The following is a 19,680-nucleotide window of genomic DNA, read 5'->3' as shown; positions in this document are numbered from 1 at the left end:
AGACATTGCTTTGTGAACCCAGAACTGGCTTGCCCACAGAAGGTAAAGAGTGGTTGTAGATGGGTCCTATTCTGCATGGAGGTTGGTGACCAGTGGTTTGCGTCAGGGATCTATTCTGGGACCCCTAATCTTTATGATTTTTATAAAAGACCTGGATGAGGAAGTGGAAGCAACATACATCAAAGTTGCTGGTGAACGCAGCAGGCCAAGCAGCATCTATAGGAAGAGGTACAGTCGACGTTTCAGGCCGAGACCCTTCGTCAGGACTACTCGTCTCGGCCTGAAACGTCGACTGTACCTCTTCCTATAGATGCTGCTTGGCCTGCTGCGTTCACCAGCAACTTTGATGTATGTTGCTTGAATTTCCAGCATCTGCAGAATTCCTGTTGTTTGAGGAAGTGGAAGGATGGGTTAGTAAATTTGCTGATGACACAAAGGTTGGAGGTGTTGTGGTTAGTGTGGACGGTTATCAGAGGTTTCAGCGGAACATTGATAGGATGCAAAACTGGGCTGAGAAGTGGCAGAGGAGTTCAACCCAGTTAAGTGTGAGGTGGTTCATTTTGGTAGGTCAAATATGATGGCAGAATATAGCACTAATGGTAAGAGTCTTGGCAGTGTGGAGGACCAGAAAGGGTGCAGAGGAGATTTACAAGAATGTTGCCTGGATTGGGGAGAATGCCTTATGAGAATAGGTTGAGCAAACGTGGCTTTTTCTCCTTGGAGAGACACAGGATGAGAGATGACCTGATAGAGATGTACAAGATAATGAGAGGCATTGATCGCGTGGATAGTCAGAGGCTTTTTCCCAGAGCTGAAATGGCTAGCACGAGAAGGCACAGTTTTAAGGTGTGTGGAAGTAGGTACAGAGGAGACGTCAGGGATAAGTTTTTTCTTTAAAACTTAGAGGGTGGTGAGTGTGTGGAATGGGCTGCTGGTGACTGTGGTGGAGGTAGATACAATAGGGTCTTTTAAGAGACTCCTGGATAGGTACATGGAGCTTAGAGAAATAGAGGACTATGGGTAACCCTAGGTAATTTCTAAGGTAAGGACATGTTTGGCACAGCTTTTTGGGTCAAAGGGCCTGTATTGTGCTGTAGGTTTTCTATGTAAATATATAAGATAGCTTATTGTATTACAGGAAATGCAACATCCATGAACAAGATTCCACCAGTAAGAATATGGTAATAACCAGACAATGACCCTGACACAGTGGTGTCAAGAAAACAACCTCTCCCTCAATGTCGCAAAAACAAAGCAGTTAGTTGTGGACTACAGGAGGAATGAGGACAAGTTAACCCCTATTAACATCAATGGGTCTGGGTTGAGAAAGTGAACAGTTTTAAGTTCCTCAGCATACACACCAGCGAGGATCTCATGTGGTCTGTACATACCGGCTGTGTGGTGAAAAAAGCACAACAGCAACTCTTTCACCTCGGACAGTTGAAGAAGTTTGGTATGGGCCCCCAAATCCTAAGATCTTTCTACAGGGGCACAATTGAGAGCATCCTGACTAGTCACATCACTGCTTGGTATGGGAACTGTACTTTCCTCAATCGCAGGACTCTGCAGAGAGTGGTGCGGACAGCCCAGCGCATCTGTAGATGTGAGTTCCCCATTATTCAGGACATTTACAAAGACAGGTGTGTAAAAATGGCCCGAAGGATCATTGGTGACCCAAGTCAGCCCAACCACAAACTGTTCCAACTGCTGCAATCTGGAAAACGGGACCGTAGCATAAAAGTCAGGACCAACAGGTTCCGGGACAGCTTCTTCCACCAGGCCACCACACTGATTAATTCATGCTGATACAATTGTACTTCTATGATATATTGACTGTCTTGTTGCACATACTATTTATTATAAATTACTATACATTTAGATGGAGATGTAATATAAAGATTTTTACTCCTTGGGTATATGAAGGATATAAGTAATAAAGTCAATTCAATTCACTTCACAATGTTGAATGGGGAATAAGTTTTGGTCAGGAAACCAACTATAGTTTTCCTTTTATTTTCATAATGAGCTTATCTTCATGAGTCCTTTTACATAACCTGAGAGAACAGGTAAGGGACTGGATTAAGGTTTCATTTGAAAGACAGCACTTAGTAATGATTTTTATTGACAGTCCAGGTATTTTTGCTTAATTCCCTGGAGTTGAACTTCTGGACCTTTAAACTACCAAATAGTAACGCTCCCCAATAAAATAACCCATACATATGCTTATGCAACACTATACCATGATTAGAAGGGGGGGGGCATATTATCTTCAAAGACTAAATATAATTACCAGCATTTGAAGTCTTCGCGGTGTAATTCCTAGATCAGCTTGAGCAAAATACAGTGACATCCGTCTGAGACAGGTCTGACCTTCTCTCTTGCTTTATATACATTTGTTCTAAGTTTGTACTGGCAAGCTACATTTGACAAGCTATATCAATGTCTAACAGTTTGGGGTTGGCACAGACCTCCAGTGAATACTAAGAATGAAGTGAAGGATAACAGATGTAAACCTAGACTGGGCTTGGGCAGGAGGCTCCCTTAACTGAAAGAAATTGGGTTTCTACAACAAACCTTGCCTTCCACAAATGACTGCAATAGTTAAACTTGAGCTGGGCTTGGATATCACCTCTAGGTCTCTTTCCAAGGACAAAAACTACCAAACTTTTCACTATCTTTTAAGTTTATCGTGCAGAAGTAATGGAAAGTTGTTGATTTCTCCTGCTGACCTGTGCTTGAACCTATTCAATTACAAGGAATATAATTTTAATTACAAGAATTATTATCCTGTAGTCATGGAAAACTCCAAGGTGTTCTACATGTACATGAAAAAAAGGATGATTAGAGTGAGGGTAGGACCGATCAGGGATAAAAGAGGAAACATGCGCTGGAAGTCAGAGGAGGTAAGGGAGGTCCTTAATAAATACATTGCTTTAGTATTCGCCAGTGAGAAGAACCTTGTCGAATGTAAGGTCAGTGTAGAACGGGCTGAAAAACCGAAACATGTCAAGACCTTAAGATGTAGGAGCAGAATTAGGCCATTTGGCCCATAGAGTCTGCTCTGCCATTTTATCATGGCTGATCCAGTTTTCCTCTCGGCCACAATCTCCTGCCTTCCCTCCATATCCCTTCATGCCCTGACCGATCAAGAATCTATCAACCTCTGCCTTAAATATTCATAAAGACTTGGCCTCCACAGCTGCCTGTGGCAAAGAATTCTACAGATTCACCACTCTCTGGCTAAAGAAATTCCTCCTCATCTTCATTCTAAAAGGACCAATTCTATTTTGAGGCCGTGTCCTCTGGTCTTAGACTCTCCCATCACTGGAAACATCCTCTCTACAGCCACTCTATCAAGGCCTTTCACCATCGATAGGTTTCAATGAGGCCATTCCTCATTCTTCTGAATTCTATTGAATTCAGGCCCAGAGCCATCAAACACTCTTCATGTGACAAGCCATTCAATCTTGGAATCATTATTGTGAACTTCCTTTGAATCCTCTCCAGATTCAGCACATCCTTTCTAAGATAAGGGGCCCAAAACTGCTCACTTACGAAAGATGATGTCCTGGAACTTTGAAAAGCATTAGGATAGATGTCCTTGGTGTCAGATAGGACATAAACTAAGTTACTGTAGGAAGTGAGGGAAGCGATTGCTATGCCCTCGCAATGATCTTTGTATCCTCAACAGCTACAGGAGCATTACCGGAAGATTGGATGATAGGAAATGGTACTTTTTTTTTATTTAAGAAAAGTAATAGAGATAATCCTGTTAATTATAGAGCAGTGAGATCACATCTCATGAGCCTGACTTCTTTGAGGAAGCGACTGAACAAATTGATGAAGGTAGAGTGGAGGACATGGATTTTAGTAAGGAGATCAACAAGGTAGCCCATGGTAGGCTTATTCAGAAGATCCAGCACAGGATTCAGGGAGACTTGGCTATGTGAAATCTGCTACCAGCCTTGGTTAACAGAAGGCAGACCCCTCTCCAGTTTCAGCACATCCTTTCTAAGATAAGGAGCCCAAAACTGCTCACAATACTCCAAGTGAGGTCTCACCAGTGCTTTATAAAGTCTCAGCATTACATCATTGCTTTTGTATTCTAGCCCTCTTGAAATGAAGGCTAACATTATATTTGCCTTCCTCACCACAGACTCAACCTACAAAGTGACCTTTAGGTAATCCTGCAAAAGGACTCCCAAGTCCCTTCGCACCTCAGTTTTTTTTTGCATTTTATCTCCTTTTAGAAAATAGTCAACCCTTTAATTTCTTCTTCCAAAGTGCATGTCCATACATTTCCTGACACTATTCCAATCTGCCATTTCTTTGCCCATTCTCCTAATCTGTCTAAGTCCTTCTGTAGCCTCTCTACTTCCTCAAAACTACCTGCCCCTCCACCTACTTCCACAAACTTTGCAACAAAGCCATCAATTCCATCATCCAAGTTACTGACGTGGACCACCACTAGTCACCAGCAGCCAACCAGAAAAGGCTCTCTTTATTCCCACTCTTTGCCTCCTGCCAATCAGCCATTCTTTTATCCATGCTACAATCTTTCCTGTAATACCATGGGCTCCTAGTTTGTTAAGCAGCCTCATGTGTGACACCTTGTCAAAGGCCTTCTGAAAATATAAATACACAACATCAACCAAATCTCCTTTGATCCTGCTTATTATTTCTTCAAAGAATTCCAACAGATTTATCAGGCAGGATTTTCCCTTGAGGAAACCATTCTGACTACTGCCTATTTTATCATGTGCCTCCAAATACCCTAAGATCTCATCCTTAATAATTGACACCAACAACTTCCCAACCACTGAGGTCAGACTAAGTGGCCTGTAGTTTCCTTTATTCTGCCTCTCTCCCTTCGTGAAGAGTGGAATGACATGCGCAATTTTCCAGTCTTCTGCCACTTCTTTCAGCACCCCGGGCATGTACACCATCTGGTCCAGGTGACTTATCTACCTTCAGATCTTTCAGTTTTCCAAGAATCCTCTCTGCAGCTATGGTAATTTCACACGCTAGTGTCTGCCATTTCATTGCCTCTCTAGCATAGTTTTCTAGCGGTCCAATATCCACTCCCACCTCTCTTTTACACTTTATGTATCTGAAGAAACTTTTTGTACCCTCTTTCATTTTATTGGCTAGCTTACTTTAATATCCCGTCTTTACCTTCTTTATGACATTTTTTAGTTGCCTTCTATTGGTGTTTAAAAGCTTCCCAATCCTCTAACTTCCCACTTTGCTCTCTCTTTGGCTTTTATGTTGGATTTGACTTATCCTGTTAGCCACGGTTGTGTCATCTTCCGTTTAGAATACTTCTTCCTCTTTGGGATGTATATACTCTGTGCCTTCCAAATTGCTTCCAGAAATTCTTGCCATTGTTGCTCTGCCGTCATCCTTACCGGTGTTCTTTTCCAATCAATTTTTGCCAACTCCTCTCTCATACGTCTGTAAATCTTTTTACTCCACTGTAATACTAATACATCAGACTTCAGCTTCTCCTCAAATTTCAGGGTGAATTCAATCATATGATGATCACTTGCCCCCAAGGGGAAGCCACAAGGTAATGTTGCAACTGTATAAAACTCTGGTTGGACCATGCTTGGATTATTGTGCTAAATTCTGGTTGCCTCATTATAGGAAGGATATGGAAACTTTAGAGAGGGTTCAGAGGAGACATGCCAGGATGCTGTCTGGATTAGAAAGCACGTCTTACGAGGAAGGTTTAAGTGAACTAGGGCTTTTCTCTTTGGAGTGATCAAGGATGAGAGGTGACTGAGGCATAGATAGAGTCAATAAACAACATCTTTTATTCCCCCAGCGTGGCGAAGGCTAATACCATATGGCATAATTTTAAGGTGATTGGAAGAAAGCATCAGAGAGACGTCAGAGGTAGTTTGTTTTTCTTTATACACACAGTGCATGGAACGACTGTCAGTAGGTGGTGGCATAGGCAGATGAACTAGGGACATTTAAGATCATCTCAGATAGGCACATGGATGAAAGAAAAATGGAGGGCTATGTGAGAGGGAAGATTGATCTTGGAAGAGATTAAAAGGACGACAACATCGCGAGTCAGAGTACTGTTCTATGCCGTACAAGAGTTCAATTAACTCCAGCTTCCATTTAACTTTATACCAACTCAATGGCTTTTAAGAATAATCTTTCCCCAAGCAATAGTCCTCACTGCCTCCCTTGCAGTGCTAACGTACTTACTCTAGTTGGTCAATATTCACACACATGAGGGGGACCTCTGTGCTACAGCGTTGGTGGAACTTGTACCCACAGGTCTGACAACGAAAACCCTGAAACAGCAGCTTACGACAAAAGTCGCAGAACGCCAGTGTGAAAAAGGTCTTTCGAACCTAGAAGGAAAAGAAAGAAAGTGAGAGTGTGAAAGGAGAAATTTAACGCTGGAGTCACAGCAGCAATAGATCGGTGGCATTACCACTGTTTTGAAAAGAGTAGACACGGGTTAAATGCAGTTACAACTATCATTTTTTAGAGAAGTATGATCAGACATAATTTTTGCGTCACCACAGTGATTTAGCAAAGATTAGCACAGGTCTGACTTCTACAGTAAAGAATGTTTTCATGGGTAGACTTGGCACTAAAGTTTAGAGAAGGGAAGTCTGCTTTTCTCTCCACAGATGCTGACTTTAATTTTGGATAACTCTCACCTAGATGTTTGCACTGTTCTCCCAGCCTTTTCCCCTAGATATGCAGAAGTATATCACAATATGGCTGATAGCACCCAGAAACAAAATTTGCACAAAATTATGACATTACCACAATGACTGACTTCAAGAAAACCAAAGTGCCAAGCATCCCATATGCAACATCCAATCTGCGCCTACAAAGGTTCTCTGTAGAAGAGATTGACTTCTGCACAATCTCCCATTAGGCCATGGAGTGGGGGTTCCCAACCTGAGATCCACAAACCTCTTGCTTAATTGTATTGGTACATGGCATAAAAAAAGGTTGAGAATCCTTGCCATAGAGGATTCATTAGACATCAGCAAGACCCAAGAATACTGTGCCATAGATATACAATACATACACCAAGTAAAATACTTATTTAAAAGCTTACCCAGAAAGCTTCTATTGTAAGTAAACTACTGAGAATCCCAGATACTTACAAAGTTGTGTGTGGTTAGTGGTACGTGCTCCAGTACTTCCACCTGCAGCTCCTCTCCTGTTAACCAGGACATATCCGTGTCCCATCCAATTGGTTTTTTCTCCCTGAAAGCAACACAAAATTCAGTTGGCACTGATGAAATCTGGACAGAGGCTTCTGGCATTATGCATTAAACATAAACCAGGCTAGGCCAAATGGTGCTTTCCTTAAACCCAAAGTACTGCACGGAAAAGCAATTTCCTAACATCTAGCCAGATAAATATTATCAAGGCAAGCATTTCAATAACAGGAAAGATCAAATGCAATGAGCACTTAACTTTAAATTCAGCTGATTTCATTCCTTTGGCAACTGCAGCTTTGCTCTCCGCCAGTACTGCTGCTGTCCTTTAATCCAATACCCATACATTCTATGGACCTGGTAGTTATATCCACATAATCCAAAAACCCTGGCTCTCTATGGATACAAAATGACCCAGCACCACTGTGTCAAGGCAAGAAATCAATGTGAGAGCACAAACTAAGACTGCAGCGTTGGTGCCAATCTTCAACATCAGATTACCTCTCCAGGTTTACAGACATCATAGAACTAAGCCGTACTGTCTTAGATTTGCTGCTTCCAATCAGGTTTTGTTCTGCCACCAATCTGCACGAGTGTTCTATGAATCCAGTGCTTCTGATGTGCAAGAGGATTTATGGTAGAAAATAAATAACAGGCAAAACAGTTTTAAAATTGAATAGAATTTAATAAATTGGTCTCATCACTTGGTGTATATGCCCAAGATATGGAATACTTAAAATTTATAACTAAACAATGCACCGGCAAGGGTCACCAAACAAGATCTGTATTTAGATACATCTGGGAAAACAAAATTGAGGACCTTATAGCACTATCTTCAACTGTATGGGAATGAATACATGCTGTGGTCTTTGTACCCCTCTGAAAGAGAAAACCTGGAATAATGAGCTTGCTATTCACCATCCCGAACCTCCCACCTACCCTGGCCCTTCACTAATTTTAAGATGTTAAGAGGCAGCTAGAGTGGACAGCCTGCACCTTTTTCCGAGAAGGCAATGGCAAATACAAGAGGACATACTTTTTAAGGAGATTGGAGAAAAGTATAATAGGGATAGCAGAGGTAGGTGTTTTTTTTTATATGCACAGTGGTAGGTGGATGGAACACACCGCCAGGAATGGTGGTAGAGGCAGATACATTAGGGAATTTTAAGAGATTCTTAGATAGGCACATGGATGAAAGAAAAATAGAGGGCTATATGGGAGGGGAGGGTTAGATTGATCTTGGAGTAGATTAAAAAAGTTGGCACAACATTGTGGGTTGAAGGCCTGCTGCTCTAATTTCAAATTTAAAAACTTGATGGACTGATAATATATTTGCACCACAGGCAAGCGTAAACTGAAAGGACCAGAGTGATTAATGTTTTTACACAAATATCTGAGATTTGATAACCCACCCAATACCCCTTTACTTTAGCAGCTTAAGAATTACATGTCTCCATGCTGTTAATACTAGTTGCTATACAACAAAAGTCAAGATTAGATAAAGCACTATTCATATGAATGGCAAAATATGTGAACTCTAATCATTCCACTCTTTGTCCCTTAAAAGGAATCAGAAGAAAACTATGAATAGGTGTACACATAAAGCATTTCAGTAGAAAAGCTTAACAGTCTGACAGGAATAAATAACAGAGGTAGGTATTTTCAATTTAAATGTTCCCAAGTTAGTGGTCACCTCTGAACAGGGAAATAATCCGAATACAATTTCCACACAATCAATGCCAGCAATCAGTTAAAAGGATAACAGCACAACTTCCAAAGTACTGAAGTACAAAAATATATTCCACTGCAAACAATGAGATGCAAAGAATGATCCAAATATGAATAAAAAAGGAAACATTTAAGGTGTGCTACAAAGCTAGCTAGAAATGCAAAAATGGACAGGAAGAGTTAAGTTACTAGACTAGCACTCAAAGGTCTAGGCTGGAGACAAGCTCAAATTCCAACCTTGAAGCTGTAAGATGTTAATTCAAGTAATCAGATACATGTAGAATTAAAACAAAATGCTAGTGTTAGTAATGGTAATTGTATAAAACAACTGATTTATCAGAACAACCCTGAAATCACTAATTCAGGGAAAGAAAACTGTCAACATTACTCTGGCACTCTAAAGACCCCATCAGCTGAAGCTACAGATGTGACACCTACATTACTAGGCTGAATGGAAGCATTTCAATAACTACTTCATCAGTCTGGTTTGGAGACCACAATGAACCTTAATTACCTGCTCATTTCCAGAGTAGCAAATAGACAGTAACATGCTGGTGTTGACTAGTTTCCATATCCCATGAATAAATGAAAAAACATGGCAAACTAAGGAATCAGTAATTATTTGGTTCATTTTCAGGATCTGGACATCATTCATAAAGCCAGTACTTAGAACAAGGTGTAAATCATGTAGTTACAGCCATTTTAATAGGTGTTCACAAAAAAAGACATAACAGTCACCAACTCATTCTCTACTGCAAATAATAAAGTGAAGAAAGAGAATTAAAAGAAAGAACAAAGAAGTCATGGTCACCTTATACTAAAAACTAGCTCAAACTGGAAAGATGAAAAATTCGATTAATAAGGGACAACCTATGAGACAGTCAGGTTCAATAGTGTATCACAGGCAGAAGCAAAATACAAAACCAGTTATACTACAATAAGTGAAAATTCATTGTACAATCACAGGAAAACAGGTGACTGTATACACATAGGAGCAAGCATAAAGAAAGTTAAAGTTAAACCACAAAAAAACAGGTTCTATGTTGTCATTTAAAGTTAAATTGGATAGATATATGGACAGGAAAGGTATGGAGGGTTATGGGCTGAGTGCAGGTCGGTGGGAATAGGATAGGGTAAGAGTTCGGCACGGACTAGAAGGGCCGAGATGGCCCGTTTCCATGCTGTAATTGTTATATGGTTATATGGTTAAAAACAAATTACTCTAGTTCAACACTATCCATTACTGCCATTGAGCTGGCCGATAAGCTGGCTTCTTGAACAATTTCTGGTGCTATTGGGAAGAGTTCTAGGACTGAGGATCAATGTTCCCACAAAAGTGTGCATACACACACACACACACACACACACACACACACACACACACAACCATTTGCTCCCGGCACACAAAGGAATTTAAACTGAGCACAAAAGGTTGTCATCCTCTACTTCGTTGACGTGTTAAGTATACTTCACAATCTTACACAATCACATTTCCTTTATGCAAACACGAGGAAATCTGCAGATGCTGGAATTTCAAGCAACACACATAAAAATTGCTGGTGAATGCAGCACGCCAGGCAGCATCTCTAGGAAGAAGTACAGTTGACATTTCGGGCCGAGACTCTTCGTCAGAACTAACTGAAAGAAGAGCTAGTAAGAGATCTGAAAGTGGGAGGGGGAGGGGGAGATCCGAAATGATAGGAGAAGACAGGAGGGGGAGGGATGGAGCCAAGAGCTGGAAAGTTGATTGGCAAAAGGGATATGAGAGGCTCATGGGACAGGAGGCCTAGGGAGAAAGAAAGGGGGAGGGGGAAGCCCAGAGGATGGGCAAGGGGTATAATGAGAGGGACAGAGGGAGAAAAAGGAGAGTGAGAAAAAGAATGTGTTTATAAATAAATAAATAATGGATGGGGTATGAGGGGGAGGTGGGGCATGAGTGGAAGTTAGAGAAGTCAATGTTCATGCCATCAGGTTGGAGGCTACCCAGACGGAATATAAGGTGTTGTTCCTCCAACCTCAGTGTGGCTTCATCTTTACAGTAGAGGAGGCCGTGGATAGACATGTCAGAATGGGAATGGGACATGGGATTAAAGTGTGTGGCCACTGGTGGACAGAGCATTTCCTTTACCGGTTTCTGATGTGGACAGAGTTGATAACGTGAAGTTTGCAATGATTTGTCTGCAGATTTTAGAACTGGCTTATTTATACTGTTTTTATTGAATAAATTATTGATTCACGAAGTCGAATTCCAAAGAAGCAAAGGGTGTGAAGCACAAAAGAACTGCTAATTTATTTAAAGCGGAACGGCTTATTATCCTAGAATAGCTTCAGGTTTACTTCCACTTAAAAGTTCAGTGTGCACATAAGGTTCATAAGATTCATTTATTTATTATCAAAGTATACAACTCTGAAATTCTTCTTATCCAGGTAGCCATGAAACCAAGAAAGGAAAGAAAGGCAGCACGATTATCAAAACTTCTGCATTTGCCTCAATATTTCAATCTCCCTCATCACTTTAGTCAGTAAACAATGGAAGCTTTAATTGGTGAAACAGAGTCAAACATTGGCTCACTCGCCATCCCACAGCCTGCCCGCCATAAGGTTTGCTCATGCTTCCTCTGCCTCCTGGAATCCCCTCTGAGACTGTAGAGCACCGAGGCACCCAAACGATGTCCAAACAGCAAGTCAGATGCTCCAACAGTGCCAAAATCACATTCAAGACGATAAACAAACATAAATGACATAAAAGAAATGAAATACATGGTTTCATGATCTAGCCAGAAGTTGTCGACCAAAGGAGTGTTGTATGCAGGCTCCATCATGACTAGAAGTCTGGTGATAAATGTTACTGTCACTGGGCAAAAAACTGCACAGCATAACATTTTTGTGCACACTGGTCATTACAAATTAGAGGGAAAATTGTTTAGGACCCGCAATTTATTTCCAAAATCAGTATGTCATGCGAATTGAAGGGAGTCCTGTAGGTAATATTGCCTGACCTGCTGAGTTCCTCCAGCATTTTGTGTGTGCTGATTCAGATTCCTAGCATCTGCAGTGCCTCTTGAAGTCCATCTAGGTGGTGCTGTTCCCATTTACCTGCTGCCCCAAGCTCCCTTGGTTGCAGAGATCATGGGTTGAGAAGGAGCCATCAGACACACCAGAGCAAATAAATTAAGAGCATTTTTACACGATAGAATGTAGTCACTGGGCAAGGAATAAACATTTAAAGGAATCGATGGTAGTCACACAAGCTGTTTTGTTGTGGCACTCTTGGAGCCTTCCTGTTTGGAGCATTTATCCAGTAACATGGCGCACTCATGTTGGGTCTTGTAGATAATGGAAAGGCCTTGGCACATCGGGAGGCAAATCACCTGTTACAAGGTTCCACCCTGTGACCAACTCCTGTTGCTACAATATTTATGTGGCTGGATGAATGGAGTTTCAATGGTGACCCCATGATGTTGATAATGAGAGATTTGGTGATATTAAGCTCAAAGTTCAAAGTAAATTTATTATCAGAGTGCATCGTCACCATATGCTACCCTGGGATTCATTACCTTGCAGATATTTGCAGTAGAATAGAAATACAATAGAATAAATGAAAAACTACACACAAACAACCAATGTGCAAAAGAAAAAGATGTGCAAATACAAAAAAAAACAAATAATAATAATAATGAAATAAATAAGTAATAAATAATACCAAGAAGATGAGCTGTAGAAACCTTGAAAGTGAATCCATATGTTCGGGGCAGATAGCCTCTTTAACTCATATGTTTTGGTCTTGCCCTACTTTGGAAACTTTTTGGAGAGATATTTTCAATATTATTTCTAAGGTATTAAATATAGATATCTCTCCTCACCCTATTACTGCTATCTTTGGACTACCTAAAATTTCTAGTAATCTTTCCCCTTCAGCCCGTAGAATGATTGCATTTCTTACTTTAATGGCGAAAAGATGTATTTTACAACATTGGAAAGAGCTTAATGCTCCAACTACCTTTTTTTGGTTTTCTCAGACGATTTTATGTTTGAATCTGGAGAAAATTAGAAGTAACCTTTATGATTCTTCATTTAAATTTGAACAGATTTGGGGACCTTTTATTCGATATTTTCATTTAATGTAATATTTACCCTTCTTGTTTTCTCTTCACTGTTTTAATGGAGGTCGGGATTGAGGACGTGATTTTAAGTTTAACTCTGTTTGGTTTCAAGTTAGCCCATTGCTTTGCTTTGCTTTTAGTTAGTTGCACGGTGGGTTTTTTTTTTGGGGTTTTTTTTCTCTTTTTTTCCATTGATATATATAAAATCTAGTATACTATTATGTTATCTTGGTTTCTTATGCTTAAATTACATTGTTTGTAGTATTTTCTTTTTGGTATTGTTATCTTTTGGAATTTTATTATACTTTAACATTGTATTAATGTTTATATGGCTTACCTTTTTTGTATACTTACTCAATAAAAAGATTTAAAAAAAAAAAAAAAAAAAAAAAAAAAAAAAAAAAAAGAAAGTGAATCCATAGGTTGTGGAATCAGTTCAGTGTTGAGGTGAGTGAAGGTATTCACCATGGTTCAGAAACCTGATGGTTGAACAGTGATAACTTTTCTTGAACGTGGTAGTGTGGGACCTACGGCTCTTGTACCTCCTTCCCAATGGCAGCAGCAAGAAGAAAGCAGAAAGCAGGCCTCTGCTCTAATGACACTGAGTGTCAAGGGTAGGTGATTAGAAGATCTCTGAATGAAAATGAGCATTTCCTGACACTTTTGTGGCAAGAATATTACCTGCCACTCATCAGCCAATCTCTGAATGTTGACCACTGCTGGTGACAACAAACCAAGTGGTCATATACATTGTGGTAGGGTATCCATCTCCAAATGGAAATAACCAAGTTATTCAGGAACCACAACAGCTCAATCCTATCATGGAAATACCTCCTGAAGCCTCTCCTCCGCATAGCACAGTGCTTCAAGCTCACTGCACCACTCACCCATCCTGTGTTCTGTAGACTGCACAGCAGTCTGTCGTCAATCCCCTCATCATCAGAGCTTTCTTCAGGCTGTCTCGCACTGTCACCCCACATCGTGCTGGAACCTAGAAAAGACAACAGACACTTAATATGCAGCAGTTTCCAAGGCTGCGATTTCTTTGTCTGCTCATACTCCTGAGCCAGCCAAAGATACACACAATGGCAACAAAAGTCCCAAGGCAGAATGGAGATGTTGCAATAATTTCTCCATCAACTATTTCAGGTGCCCGAGCTGCTATGGAGTTTCTAAATGTCTAAATGACTCCACCGACACCACACTGCCAGCCAAGGATATAGAAGTTGGACAAGTGGAATCTACATTTTCGAACAAACAAAATTTACAGAGGCTGTTTACAAGTGTCTGTAGCAAACAGAAAAATAAAACTGCAGCAGTCTTATTAAATTGGAGCAATTTCTCAAGAAATAGTTATTGGAGAATAATTCCATAATACAAACTGTGCACAAACTAAATCCCAGTGGTTTTCAGCATTGTGATCTCTGGGCATGACCAACAGGGAATCAACTCTATTCTGATGGAGAATAGCAGCACCACTACAGGTAGCCACAAAATTATCAATGACCCTTGATCGCTGACACACAAAAAACTGCAGCTTTGGATCATGAAAAAAGCAGTAATTTAATCCAGCCCTTTTGCAGCACTTCTACTGAGGGAATCAACCTTGGTACAGAGGATGTTACCGGGACTCAAGGCACCGAGTATGGGAAAGAGGTTGAAAAGTTTGGGAACATAGGAGAATGAAAAGTGATCTTCCAGAAAAAATATAAAATCCATAAGGAGTACAGATACAGTCAACGCATGCATGTTCTCCAGGGTTGGGGAATCGAAAACTAGAGTTTTAGGGTGAGAGGGAAGAGATTTAACAGGAACCTGAGGGGCAACTTTTTCACCCAGGTAGTGGTCGGTATACGGAATGAGTTGCCAGAGGAAGTGATTTAGCCAGGCACAAAGGGCACTTGAACAGTACATGGATATAAAAGGTTTTGAGGGGACAAGCCTTAATGGGGATCTTATCAGCTCGAGCCGTTGGGCTGAAGTGGCTGTTTCTGTGCTGTGTGCTGTATAGAATTATCCCCTAATGAGAACCACTCATTTGTATGATGCCATCCTTTCGCAATCTGGTCTAAATACACAACAATTGGTTGACTTCTAATAGCCCCCTGCAACGGTTTAGTAATCCACTTTAAAACAAGGGAGAAAACCTGATGTCATTCACTGCAAATGCTTTTAATCTCCACCTGCTAAATAGCAGAGAACTAGCACCTAATTAGGGGAAATATACCACAAATTAGTCAAGAGCCTGACATAATTATACTCAGACTCAGGCAGCTCAAGACTAGGCATCCACAAGATACCATGAAGCAGAAATACAGTCATCTCATGGCCTGCATGTCTGTATCTCTACCCTGGTTACATACTAACAAGGAATCCCACCAAAGGGGCAAACTTTACGATACACATGTGGAAAGAAGATACAGGAAGTCCTCACTTCAGAACCCATGAGGGCCGTCACCATAACATCTCATAGCATTATGTGCACCAAAAATCACACCCATTGAGAGGCAAGTTAGTGCTACCCCATGTTACACTTGGAAAAAGCACTGAAAACAAAAAAGCCACAGAAGGTAATTTAAGTGGGTATTTTGATGTCCATCAACAAGAGTAGCTTGGCAACAGCACTACTGCCCAAAGTGACCAAGCCCTATAGGTTATCAATGCCAAATTGTGTCCAAAGTAGTGAGTAAACCAACATGAGGGATAATCTTGGTTGACATCACCCTTGCCTTTCTATTAGTCACAGATAGCACTTGTAGAAGTGACCACTGCATAATTCTTCAAGACAGAAAATGTCACTTTCGCACGAAAGACACCCTCCATCACATTGTGTGGACCTACAACTATGCTAAATAGGCTAAACTCAGAATTGTCCTGGCAGCTCAAAATAAGACTTTCCTGAGACAATAGCTCTTCAGAAGCATAAACCACCAGTCCTAACCTCGTAGCCCAGCACATCCCTTTCTCCACTATGATAATGAAGCTAGAGAATAAACTTAGTTCAATGAGGACTGCAGAAGTGTACATAGATATCCTGTTAAGGTTTATCAATGATGCAATTAGTGCAAGGTACAAAAGATCATAGCAGTGAAAAGCAGTGTTTAAATACTGGTGAATAAAGCAGAACTGTGAGAATAAAATGTGAAATAGTCCAGTCATGCAAGCATTCTTCAATTCTAGGCACCAAATGGTACAAAGCAACAACTTGCATTCAGTTTTAAAGTAAGACATTATCACTAAATAACAGCATTGACATGTATTTATTTAGCATTTTTAATGCCTCAAAGTGCTTCACAGGAACATTCTAAAAGAATTCAACCACCAAGATGCACAAGGACTTCTGAGGCCAAATGATACAAAGCTTGCATTGAGGGAGGAAAGAGTTTTTCAGAGAAAAGTACTTTTGGAGAGAACCCGAGGAGATAGGAAAGTTATGAAGGAAATATGCAACGTCAAAGCTAGGGCAGAACCATTTTGAGCTAGAGGGAGGAAATGGAAGAATCAGCTGATAAATGAGCACACATTCTCCGTCAGCATTTATCTCAAGTCAGGCTGATGCCAGAATAATGCGCCATTTTTGACAGAAAACTATACTTGTGTATGTTCCAGTCAGATTGTTCTGTGAACAAAATATCTTCCAAGCCTGCTTCTCTTAAACACGGGAACGAGTTGATTTCCCTACTTGGGGACAGCAAGGGTGATTGGGACTAATGGTTTCATTGAATCATAGTTATAAAGTACTGAAATGGACCCTTTCAGCCCACAGTCATGCCGTGGGGACTATGAATGCTAATCCCATTTGCAAACATTTGACCTCCATCCCTCTACACCTTTCTTACCCAAGTATGTGTTCAAACAACTATTAAATATTGTAATTGTATCTACAGCCACTACCTCCTCTGGTAGCTCATTCCAGACATCCATGACCCTCTGTATGGAAAACCTGCTCCTCAAACCTTTAAATTTCTCCCCTCTCGCCTTATTCCTGCGACCTCTAGTTTCGCCACCGTAAGAAAAAGATTCTGACCATTTGACCTCAATTTTAGAAACTTTGATGGGTCACCCTTCCACCTCCTATGTTCACAGAGAATAAACTAAGCTACTCCACTCTCTGCTTATAAGCCCTCAAATTCCAAACAACACTGTAGTGAATGTCTTCTGCATTGCTACCATCTCCTTCCTAGAGGGTGGCAACCAGAACTGTACACAGCCAAGTGTAGTCTCACCAATATATTGTACTACTGGTACAATAGACCAGAGCAAAGGCAGAGACAAAGACTTGGTTGAGACGGCCAGAAGCTACAGTGATTCAGTACTAATCGTAAAACTCAAAGCTAGATTCCACAGATTTTCAAAGTGCATAAACTGGATCTTCTCACCCATAATATCCATACAACTGAACACAGGAGGTAGCATGATTGGAAGGTTTCATAAAATCGTACTCAAAATTTGTCACTGAGCTGCCTAAGAATGAAGAGGTAGGTTTGATGGTGGTCTTGAAGGTAGTGAGAGATTGAGAGATAGAGAGTAGATTTCATGAATTATAAAATGCTCAACGTTCAGGTTCAAGTAGGTAAAGGTGATTTGATTAATTAATCAGTAAAGCAATTGATCTTTCAGATCAGCTGGGGATCCAAGGAAAAATGTAGATTTTCTTATGAAAATCAATAGCCTTGATACAACAATTAGATTTTGGAGGCTGAGCACCACGTCTGCTGTCAACCTATTTCATCAGGCTGGATTCTGTCAAATTAAATCACCAGTGATAATAATACCCATAACTGGGATAGGATCCACAAGTGCACCTTCTCTCTGTCCTTCATCTTAGCCAGTTGTTTCCAATCCTACACTCTCCATGACTGTGTCCCAGTTGCAAGAGCCAGGAACAGTGTAAATGCTACAATGCTGTGTGACTTGGAGCAGCTGGCATGAGGAGGAAAAAGCTGCTGATTCAGCAGAAAATGTCAGAGAGAAGGTAACTTGTATAATACAAGTCTACTTGTTAAATTTGTTTAAGCTTTAATTTGCAACATTCAGTACATTCAAAGTATGTGTAAATTATCGCACAGCAAAAATGAACAAAAATGGATCTCGGAGCAAACCATCGGGCCACAGTTTCCTCTCATTTTCCATTTGAATTTTAATAGCAACAGGAACTTGAAACGCAGTTTATGTGGAGTAGATTGTGAAGTCAATTGAACAGCATATTTTAATAGGGCTCCTGAGAAAGGTGATGGCATGGAGACGTATTTAAGAGAGAACACGAAAAGGGAATGCATTTAATGGAGGAACATTAACAGGAGACCAGACAGGTGAAGGGGGTACAACAAGCATGTAATATTGGGGATACTTTGAATGAATTTGAGTTGCACAGGAACTGAGGCACACTGATGGGTGGACCATGATGCAAGGTTTGTTTAGGGAACACATACCAGAAACACAAACTTAAAATGCTATTAACAAGATGAATACAGGAAACAATCCCCCTCCCAAGCAAAAAAAAAGAGCTCTCTGTGGTTAGGAGTTAAATGTGCACATAGGCTATGTTAAGGAAATACATTTGTATTATGTCCACAACGGTCCACAATACAAATTACCTTATTGTTTTCCGTCTTCATGAACTTAGAACCACTTGTTGGCCTGTAGTTGTTCCTCAGAATCTCATGTCACTCCCTTCACCGTATTTACTCACCACTGTCCTCTGCTTGTTGGGCAGGAAGACTCGAACAATGGGTTTCTGAGGTGATTTGGGGTTGGCCCTCGAACTGTCATTTGGGTTCTGTAACAGGCTTGCAGAGTTCCGAGTGACAGAAAGGTGAGTGCAGGGCTCCATCAAGTCAGTGTTGGTGGGGTTAGTGTTTGTGAACTCCGTGCCATTGCCTATGGACTCCAACAACTGCTGTTCGCGCTGCTGCAGTGCATCCAGCTTGCTTGTATACTCTTCATAAGCCTGGAACAAAATTCAGAGTGTGAATTAATTAGCAACTGAAGAATAGTAATCATCAAGACAAAACAGCCTTTTTGGCCCATCAAGCACCCTTTAAACTAATACTATACTAGCCCTAATCTATTCTCCACATCCTTATAGTGACCATTCACCCTCACTTTACAGGAGCCAATTAATCTACCAAGGTAGCATACCTTTGGGATGTGAAAAGAAACCTTACATCACAGATGACACAAATATTGGTGAGGAGCAAAGCTTTAGGCTACAGAAATTTACTTTCCAACTTGTGAGTTGCACAGAGGAGTGACAGATGGAATTTAATCCTCACAGGTGTAAACTGGTGCACGTTATGAGGTTTAAAAAAATGGATAGTACATAGATAATGAATGGCTGGATCTCTAGGGAGTACTGAGGAACACTGGGACCTTGGTATTCAAGTCCAAAGCTCCTTTAAGGTGGTCATCATCATCATCATGTTGTGTCGTATGAATTAAGCACTCATGGCATTTCCAAGGATCTCACCTGGTCCCTGAACTCCTCCATCCTGATCAAAAAAGCGCAACAGTGCCTTTATTTCCTGTGGAGCATCAAGAAAGCTCACCTCTGTCCCAGGATACTGACGGACTTTTACTGCTGTACCGTAGAGAGCATACTCACCAACTGCATCTCAGTGTGGTATGGCAATTGTCCCGTATCAGAC

At 40.8% G+C, this 19,680-nt stretch overlaps 1 protein-coding gene across 4 annotated transcripts in view; it reads right to left on the bottom strand.

The window, feature by feature from the left end:
* Window positions 1-19,680, bottom strand: part of braf (B-Raf proto-oncogene, serine/threonine kinase) — a 125,514-nt gene that overhangs the window by 68,759 nt on the left and 37,075 nt on the right. For 3 of the 4 annotated variants that reach the window (XM_063058298.1, XM_063058299.1, XM_063058300.1), the window contains exons 3-6: window positions 18,726-18,983; window positions 13,921-14,024; window positions 7,146-7,248; window positions 6,223-6,371 (exon numbers count right to left, since the gene is read on the bottom strand). In XM_063058298.1, coding sequence (XP_062914368.1) covers window positions 6,223-6,371; window positions 7,146-7,248; window positions 13,921-14,024; window positions 18,726-18,983 — 614 coding nt within the window. Of the gene's footprint in view, window positions 1-6,222; window positions 6,372-7,145; window positions 7,249-13,920; window positions 14,025-18,630; window positions 18,984-19,680 lie in introns of those variants that run through there. The other variant, XM_063058301.1, reaches the window with a different exon arrangement.

This window comes from Mobula hypostoma, chromosome 9 (genome assembly GCF_963921235.1).
Source record: "Mobula hypostoma chromosome 9, sMobHyp1.1, whole genome shotgun sequence".
In the NCBI taxonomy this organism is placed as follows: Eukaryota; Metazoa; Chordata; class Chondrichthyes; order Myliobatiformes; family Myliobatidae; genus Mobula; species Mobula hypostoma.
Note: the sequence above shows the minus strand (reverse complement) of the source record. Positions and strands in the feature narration are given on the sequence as shown.